The sequence below is a fragment of the Drosophila virilis genome, chromosome 2 (assembly GCF_030788295.1).
Source record: "Drosophila virilis strain 15010-1051.87 chromosome 2, Dvir_AGI_RSII-ME, whole genome shotgun sequence".
NCBI classification, from domain to species: Eukaryota; Metazoa; Arthropoda; class Insecta; order Diptera; family Drosophilidae; genus Drosophila; species Drosophila virilis.
The window spans coordinates 22,250,893-22,275,314 of record NC_091544.1 but is presented as its reverse complement, the minus strand read 5'-3'; the positions used below and the strand labels follow the sequence as shown (position 1 = coordinate 22,275,314).

The window sequence follows — 24,422 nt, the reverse complement described above, 5'->3', positions numbered from 1 at the left end:
CAAAAATTGTATTTGCTTAGCTGATGACGTTACGTTGTAGCATTGCTGATGATGTTGATAATCATGCCAATGATAATGACGATTATAATGATAATGTCGTTGTAGTGCTTGTTTAATATCGCTGATTACCCTTAACCGACATTAACAGCAAAAAAACCAAACCAAATCAACAAAAACCCAAAACAAAACAAAACATAAACATAAACATAAACCCTACCCATACCCATACCCAAATCCAAATCCAAACCCGAACGTGAAATGTGTAACGCGCCCGATCTAGCAGAGCCATCGTTTTTATCTTTATAATGGGCACACAATATCGGTAGTAAAAACTACAACAAAATGCGACAATTGGTGACTATCCGAGTGCGAGTGGCAGAGTAAAAGCTACGCGTGGTTCCATTATGGGACAGTTCCACATGCGGCGCGCCTCGACTGATTTACTTTTTTTATGATACCTTCTTGTTTATAAACGCACTTGTATCTGAATCTGTATCTGTATCTGTATCTCTCTATAGCTGTATCTGTATTTGTGTCTGTTTTTGTTTCTGTTTCTGTAAGTGTGTCTATGTGCCGAAGACACTTGGCCACCTTTTACGACCCAAAACATACGACGCACTGAGGTAGCTGCTGCCGCTGCCGCTGCCGACTCTTATACTTTTAACAATCTGGCGTAGAAGCGCGTAAACATTAGCAACATTCTGAATGTCAATATTTGCATTGGAATGTTACAGCAACAAGAACAACAACAACAACAACAACTACAACAACAGCGGCATGTTATAGAGATTTGTGTGTTGCTTTCGTTGACTACTTGTGGCGCATATCAATGGTACCTGTGCCTAATGGATCACTCTCGTCGTGCCAAAGGCGTCTGCCCCGGGCCTGGACAAACATCCGGCGTTCGGGTGCTGATAACAGTACAAAAATGCAAAGCAAAGATACTACAGATGCGTGTGTCAAAAATCCCAGATCGATAGCTCAAACACACATACCCTATGTGCCTTAAAATATAAAATATGTAAATTTTCTTCAATATTTATAGGACTCGATTCTTAATTCGTTACAAATATTTGTAAATGAATCGCAGAAGGGTAACCAGGTTTAATCGGTTGGCAAAACGAACTGAGTATTCTTAATTTGTATCTATATACTTTGAATAATTGGAAATATTAAATTACTAAATAAATATATGTTTCCAATGATAGAGTGTGTAGACAAATGGTATACAATGTATACTAGTCACTCGCCCTATATACCTCATATATCATCATTTACATACAGGGTATATGTGCCATCGATTGTCAGCACTCATTGGCCAATTTGTCAAGGCAGCAGCTCGACGCTTCTTTTGCTTTTAATTGAAAGCGTTTAGCGCACGTCTAGTCCGCAAGAGCGGGACATAAATCATGGGGGCTCATAAGTAACGGCACATAAATAAAGGCGCAACGAAAGACTCGGATCGGAATGAAATACTTGAGATGCTTAGAGAACTAAATGATAATAGGCACACGAGTAATAAAATGCTGCACGGCTTCTGCCATTCGTAATAAATAGTTGTACATAACTAGGTATTGGACTTGGCTGGAATTCGACTAAGTTTTCACCTATGCAAGTGTTCTATATAGCTAAAAGCTAGGGTCTATCTGTGGCTAAATATACATAAATAAAGAGAATCTCTCTCTGTCTCTTTAACTCTATTATTCTTCGTCTGCTGTCTACATTCCGAAACCAGCCAGAGGGCCAATCTAATGGGTTACGGCCTGTATTTGATGAACGTATTAGGGACTAAGTAATGCGGCACTCACACAGCGATAATGTATCTACGAAATGCAGCATGCACCATTTCATATCGTATATAGAGCTGTTAAAAAGGGTCAAACTACTGTACAAATATTGAAAGTCATCAGCTATGCAGACGATTCGTCTAACGACCCCGACCAAATGCGCGCACAATCTAAACACACTCGCACACACACACACACACACACATACGCACTACTTATAGGGATATATTTAAGAAGCAGCAAACTAAATAATAACATTTAAAAGGCGCCAAGTGGTTCCATAAACAAATATTTGAATAGAAAAAATTCGAAATTCGTTGCCCGCTTCTGACGAGCCAACTGCCAACGGGCAACCGGCAACTGGCAACGGTCGGCGCTGAAAGCACAACGCAAATTGAGAAAAATTCAAGTGTAATCAAAAATGCGGTTGCAGCTGTAAGCTGAAGTGAAGCAAAGTAAATATACGCTGCTCGGGTAGGTGGGTGGGTGGTTCTCTGGCAGGCTGTGCCAAATCAATTCACGCTGTGCAAATGGCAGGCTGCGACGCAGTTTCGGGCTCGGCGGTGCCTCATCCTGGCAACAGTTGCGGCTGCGCAATCCGTATCTCAAACGGGACAATGTGGTTGCTCTTTTGGCAGTTCAATTCCCTTTTTGCTGGGCTAACAAGTTGGGCCTGATTGTATGTAGCTGCGCCTTTGTTCGGCAAGAAATTCAAAACCGAAAACCCGCTGGCTTTAAGGGTTGCACGAGCGAATAAAAGAACAATGCTTTAATAACATAACTGCGCATAGCTAAAAGACAGAGAGAGAGAGGGAGAGAGAGTGAGAAGGCACAGCACAAGAGATTAAAAAGGTACCAATACCAAATTCCAAATAAAAAGGCAAAGGTTTCTGTATTTTTTATCATTAAAAGAACAAAACAACGGCCTCGCCAAAGCAGAGCCAACTCTGACGGCGACTCCGATTCCGACTGAGGCAGTAGGGAATATTGCACAAAGGAGATTAAGTTCCTTTCAGCAAACGAGACGGACAGAGAGACACACGCAAATGCGTAGAGATGCAGGCACAATTCCAGCAGTGCCATAGCCCAGCCGGATCCAAGTGAGCATTCCAATCCTGCCTGCCTCCTGCGTGCTGCCTGCCTGCTGCTCTCTGACAATACACAACTGCGCAAGCGTAACCTTTCATACCTGATTATGGGATCACTATGGAAAAATGTGTGTGTGCGAGCGTGTGTGTGTGTGTGTGTATCTCTTTGCGTTTCGTTTCGTTTCGTTTGAAATCAGAAAATGCAATTTACGAAAACAAAACAGAATGTTGGGAAAAGTGAGTCCCCGGGTACAGGGCACATTAAATTGCTTTTGTAGAAGCGTTGCCCAGCCATAGGCCAAGACATTGATTGGTATTAACGCTTAACCTGTTCGGGTTTCTCTGTATTTCTTTAGCGAGGGGCTAGCTACCTGCCAGTTGCTAATCCAGAGACACAGCCAGAGGCGTTGCTTCCCAACTTCTTTGGGCCAGTTAGTGAGTTATTCTGGCTCTAGTAGAAAGTTTCTCAGTCCGGGCAGTGTCAATGTTGTGACAGATGTAGCTACAGTCTTTACCATAACTATAATGTCAAGGACAGTCGCAAGGCAGGCCACATTGTAGCGCTGAGCAGAGACTAAAACAACACGATACACAACAGACAACAGCTTCATGTTGTTCATATGGAAAACAGCAAAAGCAAACGAGACGCGGGCCTGCCGCAGAAATTCAAAATATCATCAGCATCAGCAGGCAGCATCATCATCATTTTACCCGCACTTCATTAATCATCATGCCAAAACAGACAGCCCCCAACATAGTGCGGTTGTTAGTGTGTGAGTGTGTGTGTGTGAGTGTGTGTGTGTTAGTGTAAATGTGTGTGTAGAAGAGACAACTACTTAGAAGCAGACGCAGGCACTGCTGCACGCATGGTTGCAATCTGCAACAACAATCCGAACAACAAATAGAGAGGATCAGCAACAACAACGAGACAATGGAGCCGCGTTGTCAACGCCAAAAAATCAACTCGTCGCATGTACAAACTATTAGCCAAAACGCCAAAAGTTGTCAGTCCGACTGGTGCGAAGGCAAAAGCTACTTGCAACGCGTGGCCTTTGTGACGACTGATTTTCATTAAAAATTACTTAAAACGAAATCATAAAAATTATTTGGGCAATCAGCATGGGGGCTGACTTTAGGGGTTCTTTGTCTTTGGCACAGAGAGCCAGAGAGCGAGAGTGAGACGGCAGGAGGCAAGACATTGGAGACAAAGGCTGCAGCACATTAAGCAATTTTTGTATGGGGAGAAATCACCAGCAGCAACAGCAACAGCAACAACAACAACACTTACGCAGACAGACATACGGCGCGTCGCTTTGGGAGCAACAACATCTTCAGCTTTTGTTGCTTATTTATAAAGTACACATGTATATATTTATATATGTATAAGTATATTTTTATGTATATACATATATATTTGTATCGTTTTTCTTCAGCTGCTTTTAAAGAGAAATTATAAAGCGTTTCCTTAGCTGCATCATTAGCAGCGCCAACACCAAAAGTCGCCTAACTAAGTATATGCCAAACGATACGCAGAGTGCGACGGTTCAGATTGTGAGATCTCGATCTGGTTCTCGCTTTCGTTCTCGTTCTCGTTCTCATTCTCGTTCCCGATCTGTGGCGTTGGCGTTGGCGCATTTTACGCAGTTGCTTAGTCAAAATGAAGTGACTCTATGTATATATGTAGATGCATATACCAACATGGGATGTATCTAGATGCAAACTATCTATATAAAATGCATCGACAGTGGGGCAACTAAAAAAGTATCGCCACATATTTTTAGCGCCCATGTTGGCAGTCGAGTCGAGTCGAGTCGACTGGGCCCTGAATCTCTATGCGCTGCTCAGCTCTGCTCGTTTGTTAAAATTCGATGGGCGAATGACATTTTTGAGTTATTTTTGTCAGCCTAAGACGGCAACAGACAACAACGACCCCAAAGCAGCATCAATTTAGTAGCGAACTAAAAAAGAAATGAATTCAAATCGAATCAAATGAAATGCAAGCGACAACTTAGTTGTTGATGGTGTCTATATCTGTATCTGTGCATCTCTATCTATGTATCTCTATCTCTGTGTGCGAGTGTGCGTGTACTGACGTTGTGCCTGCTGCCATTCTGCTGATCATTCACAAAGCAAAGTGCGAAGTAATGTTCTGCTATGAGGGTGTCAACTAAAATTCTGCATTCGAAGTCACGCGTTATGCAAACGCAAGTGAGAGAAACCAATTATAGCCTAAGATCTTTATATTGCCAAACAATTTATATATGATATACAGAGAACATATAGGTTGTTATTCTATTCTATTTAATAGTTCTGAAGTTTATTAGTACTTAAATCTACGGAAAGACTCATTCCAAGCTGAAATTTGTTAACTCAATTGGCATTTCATTGTCAATTTGACAAAAGTTCATCAAAATCTCGCCAGGGATATGAAAAACAACAAATCATTGTGGTTTACAACAACGACAACAACAACCACAACAAAAACAACACCTTGCCAGGAAAGGACCAAAAACGTATCTTGATAAATGTGGATTCTGTTGTTGTTGCTGTTGATTTTATTACCCATGGCAGGCCTGTCAAAATTCCAAATGGACCATAAATAAAAACATCATTTTTTTGCGTACAAAATCCAACTGGCCAGCAACAACAACAAAAGTGGGTGTCTCTTGCTGTTATTGTTGTTTTTATTATTATTTTTCTCATTTCCTTTTTTTTCTCCTTATTTGGAGCGCCAAAAATGTCGCGGACATGAAAATCTCTAGATGGAGCCATAAGTTTCGCTCGTATCGCGCCCGCCCTCTGAGCGAACGTCTGTTTCTTAATGTGATCTCGTTCATAAAAATAGCAGCGCGCAGAGAACTGGATGCCAGGATGTAGCTGCAGGGGTAGCTGCCACAAACGTACATAAACGACTTGCAACATTATAATTTGTATGTTAAAACATCGTAAATTACTTAAATGTCACTCCGTTGAAGTATAAGCTCAGCTTTTGGGCAGCCGTCGGGGGAAGTGTCAATTGTGGCAACGCATATTTGTGACATATGGCAAGCCGAAACGAAATGTAATTAAGTGCAGTCCCTCAAGAGAGCCAAGGGGGACGGCCGGAGTATAAAAGAGAGCGGACTGCTACGTAATCCGATCATTTAACGGTTTGCTTCGTTAGACTCGTGTGGCGCGATTTGGTGGACAGGCTCTCTGCTGTGCTGCATGTGCCGCATGTGCCGCATGTGACACATGTGGCAGCGCGCGCAACGAGCACAGCTCCAATTACCCCCAAAAGAACACGGAATCAGGAGTGGAGATGATCTCATCATCAACTCTTTTGTTCGCTTACCTGTTTACTGAACATTGCAATATCCTCGTTAAACGATTCCGATGAACAAACATCGCCACCTTGCACGCCAGGCTCCCTCGGCGTACATGTGGCCAATTCGCATTTCTCGAATATTAGCGCCAAGAGCGGGAATAGCGGATGTCTGTAATAGAAAGAGACAGGGCGACAAATTAATAAACTGAATTTTACATCTAAAAAGAAAGGAATAAGAATAATCCCATGCAAAAAATCATGATTTGTGCTGATTTAAGAATTCCTTTAAGTTAATAGCTATATGAAAACAAAACAAGAGTTTAGCATATTTTTTTGTCAGTGTATGCCTAGCTGTTTTTTAACTATTTCCTGCCTTGAACCTGCAATGCAAATGAGTAGCAGCTGTTTCGTTTCAATGAAAAGAGAGAGAGATAGAGAATGAAAAAACCGTCTACATCTACATATAATCCCTCCGTTTGAGACCTGGCCCTACATTTTGACGGATTAGTTCAGCAACTATGCATGATTTGACCATTTTTTGTTGTTCTTTTTTTTTCTGTTTTTTTGAATTTCGTTTTCTTTTTATTGTTGTTAACTGCTCTTCACGCTCCAAGCACAAATTGCACCTGAACAAAATTAGGCAAAGAGCGAGTGAACCCTCTCGAACTACGGGGCCGTTCCTTGGCCCAGCCCAGGCACTTCATTTAGCCATTAGATGGCACAACTGACCATTGACCATCGGTGAGGGTGTAGCCGTGCGCTTAGCAACTATTAATAAGCGGACCGTGGCCCGAAACCCCTGAACTCTGCTCTACAACTGCTAATGCGAAGGCCCTTGCGCTTTTTACAGTCGACTGCGCAGCAGAGTTTCCATTCCCATTGCCATTCCCCTTTCTACTCCATTTTCAATTCCATTTCCATTCCCATTCCCGCTGGCCAGGATCGACCCAAGCAACAAAAAAAGTGTGCACTCATTTGCCATGACTTGGCATTTGTGACAGGCAGCTGAAGTTGTTCCTGTTGTTGTTGTTGATATTGTTGTTGCACTCCACTCGAGAAGGTGTTAAGAGAGTTCTGCGCATGTTCATTTTATTGTAGCGGCTGCTTTTTCATTTCGTTTATTTCGTATTGTTATTATTATTTTTGTGTCTGGCTGCCGCTTTCAAGGTGTCAATTGTACAAATAAGAAGCGCATTTTCGAGTTTTATTTACAGCAGTGCCACTGGCTGTGCCAGTTGCAGGTGGCAGAGCCAAAGCCCAAGCCCAAAAGTGTGCTAATGAAGTCATGCCCCATGTTTGCTCACACACTTGAAGCGCAAACGCAGACGCAGACGAGGACGCAGACGAGGACATCGTCCTAAGCGATGAGAAGAACGCTCATCAAGCAACCAGCAACCAACAGCTGATTGATGCGAACTCAAGCTCGGCTCATTCATAAAGTTGCCGGAGAAAACAAACAAAAACCAAATATTTGCTTATTAAAATGCGCAAGAAAAAATGAAGGCTAAAGTCAAACATGATTCAAGCAGCTGTTCCTGGGTATCGCCAGTTGCAGCACATGAAAATTGGCAGTTGTTAAGCTCCTGCGTGTGCAGGACACGCAACTGCAGAAACGAGAATGACACGAGCAGCGTGTCCTCTGCTTTTGATGAAGTTAGAAAAAGGCAAAAGAGCCGAAACCGCATTTTGGCAACTTAACACCAAGTGGCAGCAGAAGCAGCAGCAGGAGAGACAGCAACAACAATAACAACCTGCTGCTCATTTGGAAGGGACTCCCTAATGCCTAAGCACGTCCATGTGCCGTGTCGGACACTAAGCACGCGCCACACCCCCCGATCAGCCGCAACAAGCGCAGCCGCAGTCGGAGCGCACAAATTAAAAAAGAAATTTTGTTGCCAAAGGAAACCCATAATTTTGTATTTTGCACAAAACACAGAAGGTCACGCCCAATTCTACGAGTATACAAAAAAATTAAAAAATGAAAGAGAAAAAAACCAACTAAGAGAAAAACATGGCCCTCACTAAGGTTTTTGTTATTTTTTTTTTTTTCGTTTTTGTTTCCTTTGCTAAAGGATCGTCGCGTGTGCGTTAAATTTATGTTACTCCCTCGCCTCGAATATCTTCTTTTTCGAAGACGGGAGGTGCGAACAGGCTGCAACAGGTGGCGGCTCAGCCCAGGGATCGATCGCAACAAATTGGTATTCAATATGTGAGTTAGCTGATCAAAGGGCGAAAATTGGCGATGGCGACTCATGCCAGTAGGAAGTTGGAAGTTTAGTAAATTAAATAAATGACTTGGACAAAATTCAATTGGCCACTCATCAGGCGACAAATCATGCTTATCATGCTGATCGCTGTGGTATAAGGATCGATTCGAAGTGATGGCAACATCAAAAGTAGAATCGAATTTTCTGTGTCAGTCTCACGAAATATCTTTTAATGAAGATTGAAATATTAATAATCCAGTTTATCGGCCAAGCGATCATGTAGCTATGTGGAATTTATAGTTCGACCGATTATATAGTCTTTTGTCGAACTATTAATCGATCGACCCAATCTAGTATTACGCGTGATCGTGTAAGTTTGCCCATAAAATCACTTTGGGCTGGAATTGCTAATCGCTTTGTGTTGCTCGATCGACTTTAATCCAACTTATGAATGAGCGACCATTTTTTATGATCTACGCTTATCACTAAACTGGTTCATTGACAGCTCTCTGTGCTGGGCTGTTCCAATTGATTTGACAAGTAGTATTTAACGATTCGGCGTCAATTTTAAAAAAGTTTGGCAGCAACATTTGGCGTTTACTTACTCATAAATCGCATCCTTATCACGTTTGTGTACCTCGGGTATTGCGCCCATTAGGTGATTAGCAACCGGTGATACATGACTAGGTGTACCGTGCGCTCCGGCCCCCGAATGGTAGCCGTGCATCCCAACTGTGGCCGCTGCCGCGGCGTGCGTCATGTGCGGTGAGTGGTGCGAGGGGAGGCCTTGCAGTCCGGGCGGCCGATGGCCGACATGTGGATCATACATCGCCGCGGCTGCGGCGCCAGAGTCCATGCCGTAGCCATGCAGGCCATCGTCATACTGTAAACAAACCAGAGAGCGAGAGAGAGAGAGAGAGAGCGAAAGAGAGAAAGAATATGAGAATTTATACTTATTAGAGATATAATTATATTTATACGATATGTTTCTCAGCGTCAGTAAATGCCAGCTACGAATTGTACCTGCATGTACGTATATCTATATATCTATATGTCTTTTCTGTAAATATGTCTATCTACATTTAAATTATTTCCAAGCACGTCAACAAAAATTGAAGCCCCCAAAATAAAAGAGGGGGGAAAAAAAGAACAAAACGGTTCGCATTGTGTTTGACCTTGTGATTACTTTGGCTGCGGCATTATATAGATATCTATATGTACATACAGATATAAGTATATTTAGCTGATTGCTGTTGTTGTTCTTATTGTTGTTGTTGTTGTCGCTTCTTTTCTTTCAACGTTTTTTGCATATTAATTAAGCGCCAAAATGAGCAGCAGCAGCAAAACAGTTAACAGAGAGCAGCAAAAAAAGTAATTTTTAATGTTATCAGTTAATCTGTGTGTGCGATTGTGTGTGTGAGTGAGCTGGTGCGAGTGTATCTCGCTAGCTCCGTCTCGCTCTCAATTGCAAACTGGTTTCGCGTATGCAACAACGGCAACAACGGCAACAACTACAAGCAACAGCAACAACACAAAAATATTTTTTAAAGTTCAACGCGGCTGCTCTCTGCCTTCTGTGATTACTGCCTTTTGTGATTGCGATTGTTGTTGTTGTTGTTGTTGTTGTTGTTGTTTTGTGTAAGATTTTTATCATTTTTATACTCAAGTGGCGTCGTCGCCGCTTCACACTGCATAATTTTTGGAGCTGAGCATCTGAGGAGCTGGAAAGCTGAAGAGCTGAGGCGCAGCAAGTTGACAAGATTTTTGTGCAGCGACAAGAAATGATGGCACTTTTTGCTGCCGAAGTTTTCCCTCGCATTTGTTGTGCCTCTGGGCCTGTGTGTGTGTGTGTGTGTGTATGTGTTGTTATCGGCTTGGAAAAATCTTTGACACTAAATGAGCAATTGACTGAGTGACGCTTGGCGGCTTGGGATTGGCATTCGGCTTGTGATGGGGAGTGTAGTAAGTGGCTGTGATACGAGTAGCTCTTGACTTGGCCAGGATTTGCACCTGACAGTGTGTGCGTGTGTGAGTGTATGTGTGTGCTTGCTTTGAAATGGGTCTATCAATGGCTGACTGTTGCCCCCCCACCCTTCATTGCGAATGATATTCTCAGGCAGCAGCAGCAGCAACAGCAGCAACAGCAACAGCTGCTGTTGGCAGGTTTTGTGCGGCTGCCACCTGCAAAAAGTACCAAGACCTTTTGTCATTTTAGTTTGCTGGCAATCCTTTAGATACACACAACAGATTAGTTACTGTGCAGCTTTCAAGGCACAAGCACACAAATCGAGTTTTGTTCCGTTTTGCTTTTGTCGCTTTTTATTATTTTTGTTTTTGTTTGTTTTTTTTTTTTTTTTTTTTTTGTTGCTGTTGGTCTTTTTGTCACTCATTCTTGGTGTTGGCGTCTCTGTATGCACTGCATGCAAGATACAAACTTATAGATACAGCCAGACCGGATCAGTGCCAGACCACAGAATGAACCGAGCCCGGGTCGGACCGGGCCGGCCGGGGCCAGACCAGGCAGTCGAGCAGTTAAACTATAAAGTTGTTATGCTAATTTTAGTGTTGGTGGCACAGCCAACGAATGAGCGAATATACAAAGCAGCTCGCGGAGGCAGCGTTGTTGCTTTTAGAAATGAGGAAATTGTGGAGCACCAAACAGCTAAACGCCAAACAGCCGAACAGCCGAACGTCCAAACAGCTAAGAAAACAAAGCAAAGCACAAGCAAAATCACCAACAAAGAGATCTCTGAAAATTACCACAATTTGTACTTGTACATAAGTAATGTGGGAATTGAGCAGCAATCCCCTGTACCCATTCCCAGTGCCCAAATGAACGGACTTTTGTTACTTTGGTAACTGAACGCGCCAAAAATCGAACAGGCAAACACACTTAAGACCTGGGCACTGAAGACTTAAGGCTTTCCCATTTGATTGATGATCATCTGCGGGCTCGAGCCCGAGAGCCCGCGCCCGAGCCCGAGCCCGAGCCAATGACCTTGTTGAGGCAACGCGTCGCGTCTACTGCTGCAAGCTCTGCTCTCAAATACACTCCTTCTCATTCCCTCCACCCCTTCTCCCCTCTGGTGAATCAATAACAACAACACAGCCAACAATCAGTGGACGCGAACGGGGACTCGGAATATAACAGCGAACATGGCTCTGTTGGTGTTGTCGTCTGATTTTGACAAGTTCAGCGCCGAAATCCTTCAAAAATTTATGTATTTGCGGCCCTCACACACACAATGACAGCGCTGCTCAGGGCTGGGTAAGAGGGGGCGACGCTAGCTGTCAGTGACAGGCGCAGCAGTTACATAGCCAACAGGACAACAGGACGCATAGCCTAGCGAGGACTCGGCGCTCTTGTTGCCTCTGTATGTGTGTGTTTGCGTCTGTGTGTGTATTTTTGTCGTGATTGAGAGACATTAAGTCATCGAGCCGAGCACAACAACAACAACTACAACTCACTCGACTCAATTGTTGGCTTTAAATGCTACAAAATGTTGTGCCGCACTTTAAGCTTGCATTAGGCAGTTTGTCCTGCTCGATACTATATGTAGTTGGGCGCACACATACAAACACACATACACATACACTCATATGTCAACCTAACTGGGATGCCCCCTTAAAAAAAGGGGGCGGCAAACCGACCAAAACATTTGCACAAACATTTTTGTCTTTTTGAACTTGAAACTCACAACTGTAGCCAAATGCAGTTGCCACAGATGCAGATACAGCAAGAGCAAGAGAGAATGAGAGTGAGAGTGAGAGTGAGACAGAATACGCAAATACAAATGGAGGGGGAGGACGTGAGGTGCACAGTTTAGGCGGCAATCGTTGTGTTTTTGTTGTTTTTAGGGAGTTTATCTAACGGCGCCTAAAACTGACCAGTGCCAGACTGCAAGAATTATAGGTGCGACGCCTGTGTGCGTGCGTGTGTGCGTGTGTGTGTGTGTGTGGTGACAATGGCCGCCATTTTAGCAAGCCCTTAAACCCTCGACACGTGTCTGTGTGCGTGGGTGTGTGTGTAAGGGTGTTATGTGTGTGCTCCATATGCATAAATGTTCCGAACAACTACGAAACGATTGGAGTTGTGCATAAATGTGTTGGCCAGTGTTATTGATTTCTTATTCGGGCAACACTTTTGCTTTTCATTCTTTCACATTCTTAATTGTGCGACGTTGGCCGCCTAATCAAAATTAATTGTTTATCATGTTGTATTTGAGTTTGCTTCGTTTTCTTTTTTAATTCAATTTTTTTGTTTCTTATTTTGCTTGCTTAATTAGCAGACGAACAGAGCGACCCTGAGATATGCTATTGCCATTGCCTTTAGAACTTGAATTGGATGTGTATGTGGAATTGTGGATTTGGTGTATTTTGTATTGTAGGTGTGTCCGAGAGTTGGCCAGAGTTTGGAGTAAGCCGTTGTCCCGAACCCGTAACCCACAGCCGGAGCATTTCATTAAGCTGGGCACACGCCCAGTTTTATTATTTTTATATTTTCTACTTTTTTGTTTCTTTGGCTTGCGGGTCGTTGCTGATGTTTTGTATAGTTTATTTGGTGTTAGACAATTAATTTTTGTTGCGTGCCTCAGCGTTGTTTTAATTTACAGTTGCAGCCACAGTCGATTGGAACACGCTCGCTTTTATTGGTATTATTATTACGACTAATAATAATATTCGGTGCCCTCTGAAGTCTGTCAAACAAAAGGGCCTAGTAACCACTCGCTTATCCATTTCTGGAGTTTAAATTTTTGTTCAAAAACAAATGCACAAGTGTATATATGTTGCGTGTATATATATATATACACATATATTTCAGACGATCGTTAGCTAAATTGAAAGTCGTAGTCGCTACACAAGGCGACAGCAACCAGAAATTCTTGGCATTTTAACATTAATACAAAAAAAAAAAAAAAGAAAAAAAAGAAGCAAATGACGTCAGCCGGGCATTTATTAAAATAAAGGCAGCTAACAAAATATTTTTAAAAAAATACAATATAGACTACAACAAAGACTAGCACAATTTTCCACGGACCGCACATATAACTAATCAAAATCAGAGATAATTAAAATTCTAGGAATTACAGTCGAAGTATCCAAGTACAATATGCATGTATTGTTAGCGTTAGGTTCGTTTCCCTTTTCTATACTTTCTCATGGGCTCCATAATAGTTGGGATAGTTAAAAATATATTTTTGTACAATTCTTAAGAATGTTGAAACAGAATATAAATGAAATGTATAAAAGTGCCATCTAAAAATTAGATTAGTCATTTTGCTTTTAACTAATTTATGTATAAATAGGCATGAGAATGAACTAAATAGAAATGCACAGACATGTGTATTTTTTTAATAATTCGAATATCGTTAAACATTTGCCGCCTTGCGGCTTTTAGACACTTTATTTCAAGGCATTATATTTAGTTTCTGAAGGTATGTAGCTATATTTTTTAGCTGCGTATCTAGACATTGTATTAATTTCGAAATATATATATATATTTAAAAAACAACTTTTAATATTATCTCACATTTTCTATCAATTTTCAACAGCACGCGGCGTCTATTTAATTAAATTGGCTTGGCCCGACAACAACAAATAGGAAGCAGAAAAAAAAAAACCAGAGAGGAGCTAGCGGAGCTGTGGCAAACTGTGGAGTAGCTGCGTCTGCGTCTGCTTCTGCGTCTGCGTCTGAGTCTGGCATGGCAAAAGTTACTCAAAAATACTAAAATAAATTGCGTGCTGATGGCTCATTTAATTTAATGAGCGGCGTGCAACTTGTCTAAATGATTTTCCACGTCTTTTCGTTGTTTTGCCCCCGTGGAAGACCCCAAACATTTTCAGCTTGTATCAGTTAGTTTACAGTAAACACACACATACACACATACATATGTGTATATCTTTCCTTCATTGTTGTATCCAAAGTCTGCGCTAGAGCGTAAGTCAAAAAGATGTAATGGAATTCACTTAACTTGCCGAAAATTAGCGCTCGCTTAGCGCTAATGCTGGGGGAAATTACATTGTGCGAAATATTTTGAAGCCAAATTTTAAAGACGATTTGAGCGCAAATGTAAAAAGAAATGAAACTAATGAAAACACTTCCAACAGCCAAACGGCCTCTTGGCAGCAATAACACCAACAACACCAACAACAGCAACAACAGCAACAACACCAACAACAGCAACAAAAACAACGCACCAGGCACCAAACGAGGCACGCAATTTGATCATTAAACATGAAGCTCTTTAGCACACGAAAAACCCAAACACTACCCCAGGAGTCATCGAGTGGAGCTGCAGAGCAGTTCATGCGGTTGGCATCCAATACCGAACCCCCTGGAGACTGTTGTAGGTTCCGTTCCGTTTCGTTCCTTTCCCTTCCTTTCCCTTCCGTCGTAGCTACAATGTGGCCTGCAGCGCACAATTCTTATGCAGTTTCTGGTATGCCAGAAATATTCATAAACATATGCACACATAAAGTGTATAATTTGTTTATAAATTTTACTCGTAGCTTGTGCAAAGTCCTGAAGCACAAGTTTCCTACAAGCTGGAGATGGAGTTGGGAATAGACCCTACTGAAGTTCCGCTTGGCTGTTAAAGACTTTTAAGTCTGGCATGACTCATGAGCGACTGTGTTGCTGGATCTTCCTCTCACAATTCTTTCTTTGCCAGATCATATGAATCACTACGAATTGAAAGTTACGAGATCCAACTCTCGCGTTAAGAATAGTTCGCTTTTCTTACCTAAATCAAATCTCTTTAAGCCATAGTTTTTTTCTATTCTGTATTTTGATAAAATCTCTGTTTAAATATAATTGATTTAAGTGCAAAAATCCGTAACACAATATAAGTCCTATACACTTTGCATCTGAGAGCTAGCTTTTAACTTTGTATTTTAATCTATATTTTGTAGGAATTCTAACATCGTATAGTTAAGACATTTCCGAATTTCTTGAAAATATTTTTACATTCGCTTTTTAATAGATATTTTCTAGCTTTATAGAATACGAAAATGTTTTATTATAGTGGAGCCTCATTCTGACTTAGATATATAGAAAGAAAAGTCGACCAACTCTTGCGACTGTAATTTGAAGGAAAACTCATGCTGTTTGGCACCTGAATCAGACGCCATCGGCGCGATTTGCAAGTGAATATAAATCGTGGACCGCTAACAGCTAACAAAAGCGAAACAATTTAAGGCCAAATCGAAAAAGCGGCCGCACATTTAGTGCCCCAGAGCCAAACAAATGGCGAACTGCAACTGCAATTGCAACTGCATTTGCGAGAGGCGAATGTCGAATGGGCTCTCGTGCTCTCGGGCTCGGCTGAATACCATTTTGTGCTGTGCACTTTTATTTGATTTTTATTTATATTATTTTCATTTTCGTTTTCATTTTTATTTGATTTTTATTTATTTGCCGATTTTATTTTGCGCTCTCGCGCGCTGAAAGCGCGACCAGCGCACACTAGACGAATTATATTTTATGCCACAAATTACGCTGCGGTTAACCTTTAAATTAAAATAACACCAAAACAATTTTTGTGCTGAATGTTGAATGTTGCAGCGGTGCAGAAGAGGATGTATGTGTACGTGCATGTGTGTGTGTGTGTGTGTGTGTGTGTATGTGTGTGTCTGAGGCAGCTGCACAAATTGCAATTGCCGCTGCTCGCATTTTGCGATCTTTTTTTTCGTTCGTTTTCATTAACTGCGAGGCATAAAATAATCAAATTATATATATAACAAAAAATTGCCTGCTGCCATTTGTTCTTGGTTTTTTGTTGTAACGCACAAAAGTGCAAATTATAGTAAAAATAAAGCGAAATGAAATTGTAATTGTAAATAATAAAACCACAGCATGTTGCCCCCTGCCTCTGTCCGCTTCAACCTTGCCTCGCCACGCCTCGCCAATGTGCAATAAAATTATATGCATCACATCAAACACACACGCACAGATACGCACACACAGATACGCGCACACAGATACCCACACACAGATACGCAGACAGCCAATGAACCTGGGCCGTATGGGCATTTGATGGGATCGGAATCTGAGACTCGCCCAAAGAGAGCGAGAATTTCGCGTATTAAACCACAAACGTAAATTTATGTGCCTGCAGCAGCAACAACAACAACAACAACCACAACAACAAAAGCTCCAATCCGAACCGATCCCATCCAGAGCGAACCGAACCGAACGGAACAGTGAAATATTAAAATCACCACAAAATTCCCGCGGGCAGTTTTACGGTTTTTTTTTCGTATTTCGTGTCTTTAACTGGCCTCTCCCTAGAGAGCCAGGCCTTAACCATGTAGGACAGTGTCATAACACCCAATGCTAATTACAAACTACGCACACACACACACGCACACACACACGAATTTACTTTACTCTGATTTGGTCTCGTTTTCTTGTATTCTCTAACGATTTAACGATCCATAGAAATATCAAGTTCATTTCGCACATGTATGTTAATCAGTTCATAAAGTTAAAGTTGGCAAATAAAACACACAAAAAACGAAAGAAAAAAAAGAATGAAAAGAGCGCTAAGTATATTGCCCAGTCAGCTGATTAGTATTTATTTTGAAAAATAGCCAGAATTGGTTTTCGAGAGATTTTAATCAAATTATAATTATAATCTAAGCCGATTCCATTTGATTGGAGTAATGCATCTTCAGTAAGATAAGTTTCTAACAGAGACTTGCTTTATAAGTTTGTCAACTTACATTTGAACAACATTTTCGTTAACATTATGTTAACTTTGAAAATAATTTTTTTTAATATTTGAAAATAATTAACTATTGCAGAGCTAATATTATAATTTTTGAATATTAATACACGTGCACACACATTAACATATGTAACTTTATGAATTGGGAATCTGTCAAGTTACATTTGAGCAACATTTTCGTTAACATTATGTTAACTTGATTTGGTTGGAATATGCACCACACTAGCCATAAAATAATTAACAATTGCAGAGCTAACATTATAATTTGTGAATATACACATTTACATATGTATGCAGATTATCAGCTTGATAAAATTCTAGCAATTATAATATTTTTATAGTCTGATATACCTATAAAAATCTTGTCACGCCACAAGCACTAACTGCTTATAATATGAATATATGTATTTGTGTGTTTATGTAAGCAACAAAGACGAATGCCGACGGCTCCGAGAGAAAACACAATAATTCAAATCATAATCGGAGATGGGATCTACATGAGTTCTTTCTGGCCGTAATTAACAGAATTTGTCGGAAACTATAGAATTAGTTGTAAAATTTGACAATTGGCAAATAAACACAATTTCAAGAAACAGCCCCCAAATTTCTTCCAGAATTGTCACCCAGCTACCCATCACAAGCACTTTCTATGGTATCTCAATGGGAAAGCCCGAAATGGTTGAGCTATGTGAAATTGCCGTCGCCTGAAATTGCCGTCGCCAAATGGGAGCATGGAATTTCTGACGCTGAGGCATCGACTTGGATTGGGATTGGGTTTTTGTATATAATGAAACGATTTACTTACCCTAGGCTGAGCCATTAATGCTCTGGGAGCGACGTCTAACCCGATTTGTGCCACTTTTAGTGGTGTACAGAGGACAGTTGGCGGCGCAACACAGAATGAGGGTCCTCGTCCTCGTCCTCGGCCTCGTCCCTTGCGTCCGCGTCCTCCCTGGCGACGTGACGAACTCTATGGAGTAAGATCTATCAGATCTTGGGGCCTCCTGCTCTCGGTTTGGTTGTATTTTTCTATTTCTTTTTCTTTTCTTTCTCGTGACACTCACAAAAATATTATTAGAATTTGTGTATTTTGAATATATTCAATTTCTATCTTTCTCTCTGCTTCGCTTCTCTTGATACGTAGTTCTTGATCTTTCTTCTTCTGCACTACAGCTTCTTCTTCTTTTTCTTCTACTACTTCTTTTTCTTTATTATTATTTTTTTCGGTTTTAACACAGGCACATTTGTTAAAATCTTTGCTTTAGACTTGTTTCATTCTTTGCTAAGATTTATGTATTTCATTTGTTGTTGTTGTTTTTGTTGTTGTTGTTGTTGTTGTTTTTGTTGCTGGTATACTTTGTTGTTGTAGTTACGCGCGCGTTTTTGTTATTAGCGGGAGATCTTTTTGTTTTGTATTTTGTATACATACATACATACATATATATATATATATATAAATGTTTATATAATATTTACATATAATTTCTTGTAGTTATATATATTATTATTTTTGTTTCTTTTTTTGCTTTTGTTTTGCGGTTTATAAAAATCGTATACAATTTGTTTTCATTGGGGTTGCCGTTACAGCAGTTGTTGTTGTTCCTTTGTTGTTATATTTTTTACATTTGTTGTTGTTCTAACTATGCTGCTTAGCTGCTGTTGTTGTTGTTGTTGTTGTTGCTGCTGCTTGTGTGGGCCAGGCAACATAGTTTGCAGTTGCTGTTGCCTTTTAGCTCTGCTTGTGGGTTGTTGTTGTTGTCATAAATCCATTGCTCGAGCCTTTTGCAGTGGCTGCTTCGTCTTCTTCTTCGACTTCTGACTGTTCCTCTTTGACTGCGTCCCTTTTGTGTTGCTGTTTTATTTTGTTGTATATTTGTTTGCTTGTATGTCGTATACTTCTTGCTTCGTATAATATGCGCACTATTTATCACAGCTGCTTCTACATACTATAATATGCTACGAAAAACCAAAAGCTTGTTGTCAATTGTTTCGTACAAATCAGCAGCCAATCAACATCGACTAACTGTTTACAGTTTATGGTTGCATTAACTGCACTTTGTTTTTTGGTTTGCTTCTAACGAAACGTGCAATCGGAAAATGTTGCAAATGTTGTTTTAGCGACGGTAACGCGACGGCGACGGCGACAGCGAAGGCGACGGCGAAGGCGAAGGCGTAGGCGACGGATACGGAGACGGCGGCGGCAACACGACGAAAGTCCGTTAACGTTGCTGCGTAACGCGTAACGTAACGTAACGACCGATCGTAACGTCGCGCAACGAGACGCGCGCGCTTTTCACTTATATGTATGTGATTTGATATATTATTTGCTGGCTTGCCGAGGAGATCGCGACGATTAAATTTTTGGCGGTGTCCAAAATTTGTTCCGCTAGCTGTCCGCAGTTGTGGTTATTGCTAATATTGTTGTTGTTTTTGTTGTTGTTGTTGTGTAGTGTGGCAATAACAATAATAATGCTATGCAATAGCAATAATAATAGTAATAATAATAATTTTTCTCAACGGCTGCGACGTTGGCGACGGCTTCGGCGTTTTCGGCTTCGCTTCTCGCTTCGCACACAACACAGACAGCACAAGCACAAGCACGTCGTACGCGGTTCGAAGGCAAATACACACTGTCAATCATGCTCATGCACGCTTGCACGCCGCTGTCTGGTCGATCGTACACTCACACATACGCACGCACACAGTCGCAAAGACGGCGGCGACGCAACAATTGTGCCATTAAAAAAGGTTGTACAAAGCGGTGGCTCATAAATTTACCAGCAGTGCGAATGCGATGGCTATACAAACACATCTGACTCCGGCGAATTGTGGTGCGTGCGTGTGTGTGTCTGTGTTTGCGCCTGCTGGTCGCTTTGTTGGTGTAATTGCGGCGAATTGCGCGGCGAAAGCGCAGGCGCGCTCTTGTGAGCACACTACAAAATGGGGCCCAAAGGCAGAGCGCAAAGGATGATGACTGATTTGTTAGTACGCCTTTTCTGTCATACACACACTTGTCACAATCTGGCCTGGGCTGCGCTACTCTACTGCGCTCAGTTTTGCTATATATATTTTTTTGTTGTTTTGTTTTTTGTTTTTGCCATTTGTTTTTCGACTCTTTTTGCGCAACGACGACGTCGTCGTCGTCGTCGTCGTCGTTGTCGTCGTCGTCGTCGTCGTTGGCGTTCGCTCAACGTTCGTTCATTCGTTTGAAATTTATTTGGCTTTGGCCAAAAGGAGACGGCTTATAGGTTTTGGCCGTTGCTACCGTCGCATCGCCTCTCTCTCTGCTGCTGCCAGCGTCGTCGTCGTCGTCGTCGTTGTTGCCGTCGCTGTGCGTGCGTTGAAAATCAGCAAAAACCAATCCCATTTGTTATTTTCGCTTGAGTGAGTGGCAGTTTGCATCAGTTTGCCATTCAGTCTTCTTTGGCCGCCCCACCTGTGCGCGCAGGCATTGGGCATTGGGTGGTTTTTGGGGCTGGGGTTGAGCGTGTTCTCTGCTGTTTGTGTTTGTGTTTGTGTCAGTGAGTGCTTTCAGGTGTTTTCTAGCCTTTGCCACACTCCAGACGTTGTCGTTTGGCATTGCCTTTGCCTTATGCTTGCTTGCTTGCTTGCTTGCGCTTGTCCGTCACTTCGCATCGCGCTCAACTTTCGCTCAACTTTTTTGCGCTCTTTGCCAACTCACACACACACACACAAAGTCATACAAAGAGAAGCACTAACATACACATACGCACGCATACATAGACAGTTGAATAGGCAACGCCTTCAAAAGCTGCAGCGACGTTGTCGACGTCGTTGTTGTTGTTGTTGTTGTCGTTGTCGGCAGGCGTCATGGCGATCCAGCCACTTAGCCAATGATCCTGCCAGCAGCAGCAGCAGCAGCAACAACAACAGAAACAATAAAAACAACCAACAGCTGTTCGCACCGTGAACTTTGTGTGCAATAATAAATCGCGCGCCGATAAATTCAACTGCCCAAAATGCATATCCTGCCGCTGCCGTTTGTTGTTGTTGTTGCTGCTGCTGGTGGCGACTCCGTCGTCGTGTCGTCGTCCTCGTGGCAGCTTAAAAAGCAGTTAACACATATTCCGAGGCAATTTTTCAACAACGCATTTTTGGCCTGTGTGTCCTTTTGCTTTTCTTGTTGTTGTTGTTGTTGTTCCTTTTTTTGCGATTTTATTTTTTTTTTTATAATTTTTTTTTTGGCTAACCGGCGTGCGGCGCCCGGTCGCCATTTTCATTTTCGAGGAGCCAACGGCAACACGGGCGGCTGCTGCGTCGACGCCGGCGCTCGTTTTAATGTTGCCGCCGTTTTTGCGCGTTTTTAGGCAAAAATGAAAAATTGCTTTGTTTTTTATTTTGCTGCCTCCTGGCTGGCTGGCTGACTGGCTGGTTGCCTGGCAAGGATGTGGCCACTGTTACACCGAGGACAATGACAATAATAATGACAATGATGCTGATGATGATGCTGCACTTAATCTGGTTTCCATTTCAAAACAGCTGATCATATTTTGTTTCTATTGCGCGTCTTTTCCCCAACTGTTGTTGTTGCGAGGAGCTGAGTAGCTGGTTCCTGCCCTCGCCTCCACTCGCCCGGAGCTCTCATCTTACTGTCGCCCACTTGACAAATTTATGAGACGTTGATTGATTTGCGGTTCGAGATTTTTTTCCCCCAACTTTTTTCAATCGCCTCATGCAAAAAATTGTTGCTGTTGCCGTGCTGTTGTTATTGCAGTGCCAAGGTGCTTAAATTTAAGACCTGCTAATGCAAATTTGTGTGCCAAATGTGAGCGAAAACAAAGCGTATGCGATTCGTATTCATTTGAAAATTCAATTAAAAGTAATAAATTGCTAATCTATTTGAGTGTGCTGACTGCTCGGGGTTAATAGACAAGGTGGGTGGTGGGTGTATTGCCGAAATGGGTTTATACGATAGAAACGACTAAAATGGCATCCGTGTCATTTACAACAAAGTTCAAGGATAAGAAACCTGAAGATGAAAATCTTACAGGATAATTCCAAAATTTAATAGAGCTTCGGATAGAGATTTTGATATTTTATCTGACAAACAAATTAAGATTCCGTTTAAAGGTATAAGAAACGAAATTATTATTATTCTAATTTATCCTCTGGTTAAATTATCGCAAAGTGAAGGACAGTTGTTCTTAGTGTAAATTACAATGCGAATTAAATGTGACTCGTGAATAGTCAGAAATCCAATTGAAACTGTAAATAGGACTACATTTGATTGGAACTGCAAAAGGTGCATGTTATATAAACAACATCTTAAGACATCTATCCATATGCGAGTTTGAGAGTTAAACGAGGTCTTAGCTGCACTGGAGGAAAACGAAATAACAGCACTTGTTGGCAATTTTGTATATTGCATTCTTTAAGGGCAAGCAAAATGGAAGAAAAATGCAATGGGAATTTAATTTAATTTAATATTACAATTTGGCAAAATTGAGGAGACCCTGAAATTTAAATAAGCAGATCCCAAGCAAAGAGCGAAGGGCGCACCGAGGTCTCCACCCACCGTTGAAAAAAGATAGACGAGAAAAAGAGAAACGGCAGCTTGATAATAAGACGAAAAGCTCAAGGCAGCAAAATTGCATTTGGAAACTTCCAATCCCAGACGAGCGCTGAGCGCTGAGTGCTGAGCATTGCTGCGGCATTTGTAGGCGAGACGGACGAAGAAAACTGTGTGCGAGCGAAAAATAAGGCGATGAGAAAGCTCATGCACACACACATATACACAAACACACACACACATACACAGAGGCACAGACTGAGGCGCAGCCAATATGATTTAAAGCGGCGGCAGCGGGCCCCAAATGAGCGCCAACCGTTGCTCGCTCACACTCACGCACACACACGACAGCTGGTGCTGTTTTGTTGTTGGCGCTGCTGCTGTGCATGACAATTCATCTCTTTCTTATAAACGCAATTTATCAAATGAAAACGACGAGCGAGCGACAGCAAAGATGAAGACGACGACACGATATCAAGTTGATGTGAATGTGCCTGCTTGTATGTTGTGTGCATGTGTGTGTAACTGAAGCTGCGTGTGTGAGGCGAGGCTCACTCAAACTCAACTTGAACTGAGCGCCGAGTGCCGAGTGCAATACGAAAGTCGCTCGCGAAGCGAAACAAAAAAACAACATTAAAAATGGCACATGAAGAAAAATAGGAGTTGCCGTCGGCGCTCGAGAAATCAACAACAACAACAACTACAACAACAACAGCAGCAACAGCGACAGCGACGATTTTCTTTTTGGCAGACCCCAACTCGTTGATACTGAAAAACCGCCATAATCTTGACAGACAAGTGCACACTCGCTCTCACACACACACAAACATTCAACGACATTCACGGAGCGCGCCGCTCTTCGCCGCATTGTTTTCGCTCATATTTCACGCTCAAACGGCCATTTCGCTGCACTTTTAATGGTTTGTTTTTGTTTTCGTTGCGCGCACGAGAAAGAGAGCAGTAAACGAGCTCAGGACCGACGATACGACGATACGAATTCGCCGCATTGCGCGAGCGGGCTAGCATGATATATGCTCACTCGCTTTTTATGGCAAACCGAACAGCTGTTTACGAGGCGCGTACAGTTTAAGAGTCACTGGATTCATACTACGAACTAATTTGTATTATTTTTTGCACATTTAATAGACAAAACGTTTCGTTTTAACATTTACCTGTGTACATCAATTCATATTTACCTGTCCGCTTGCATACCTTACCTTCGCTTAGGTCCAGCTACAGACTACAAAACGAAATTTTGTGACTTTCAACGCTTGACACGGCCTGCCATAAACGACTTAGGACCAGCCTCTGGCCCTTACCTGGCCCAGAACTCGCACCCACTGCGCTTTCCGGCCAAGTCATTCAACCCGCCATGCAAAAGCAAAAAAAAAATAATGCAAGGACTCCATTAATTCCCTGCGGTGCCGGCATTGAACCAGCCTCATTTTTCAGCCAACAACAGCGTCTATGTTGGACCAAAAAATAGATCGATACACACAAATAAATATGCCGGTCATTGGCGGCGCCTCCACCCTCCCCACTCCCGTGCCAACGGGATGACAACTTGTCGTCTCGTCACTGGGGCGTCTGCCTGTGACAGGCGATGTTTTAAAGCCACTGTGCCGCAAGTTTGCGAAGCATTGGCAATTTGTCAAGCGGCACGGCAAGGAACGGGAAATGGCCCATTGGCAGCTTTAAGAACGCTTTAAGGTAATCAAAAAGGGCACTTACCTGGCAACTGCAGGGCTAAAAACTAAAGAGCCCGCTCCCCGGG

At 42.1% G+C, this 24,422-nt stretch overlaps 1 protein-coding gene across 4 annotated transcripts in view; it reads right to left on the bottom strand.

Annotated features, from left to right (window-relative positions):
• hth (Meis homeobox homothorax) overlaps window positions 1-19,764 on the bottom strand; it is a 121,429-nt gene extending 101,665 nt beyond the window's left edge. For 2 of the 4 annotated variants that reach the window (XM_015171771.3, XM_032433037.2), the window contains exons 1-3: window positions 17,924-19,762; window positions 8,995-9,272; window positions 6,210-6,351 (exon numbers count right to left, since the gene is read on the bottom strand). In XM_015171771.3, coding sequence (XP_015027257.1) covers window positions 6,210-6,351; window positions 8,995-9,272; window positions 17,924-17,938 — 435 coding nt within the window. In that variant the 5' untranslated portion in view covers window positions 17,939-19,762. Of the gene's footprint in view, window positions 1-6,209; window positions 6,352-8,994; window positions 9,273-17,923 lie in introns of all 4 variants that reach the window. The other 2 variants (XM_015171770.3, XM_015171769.3) reach the window with 2 other exon arrangements.
• Between the last annotated feature and the right edge of the window lie 4,658 nt (window positions 19,765-24,422).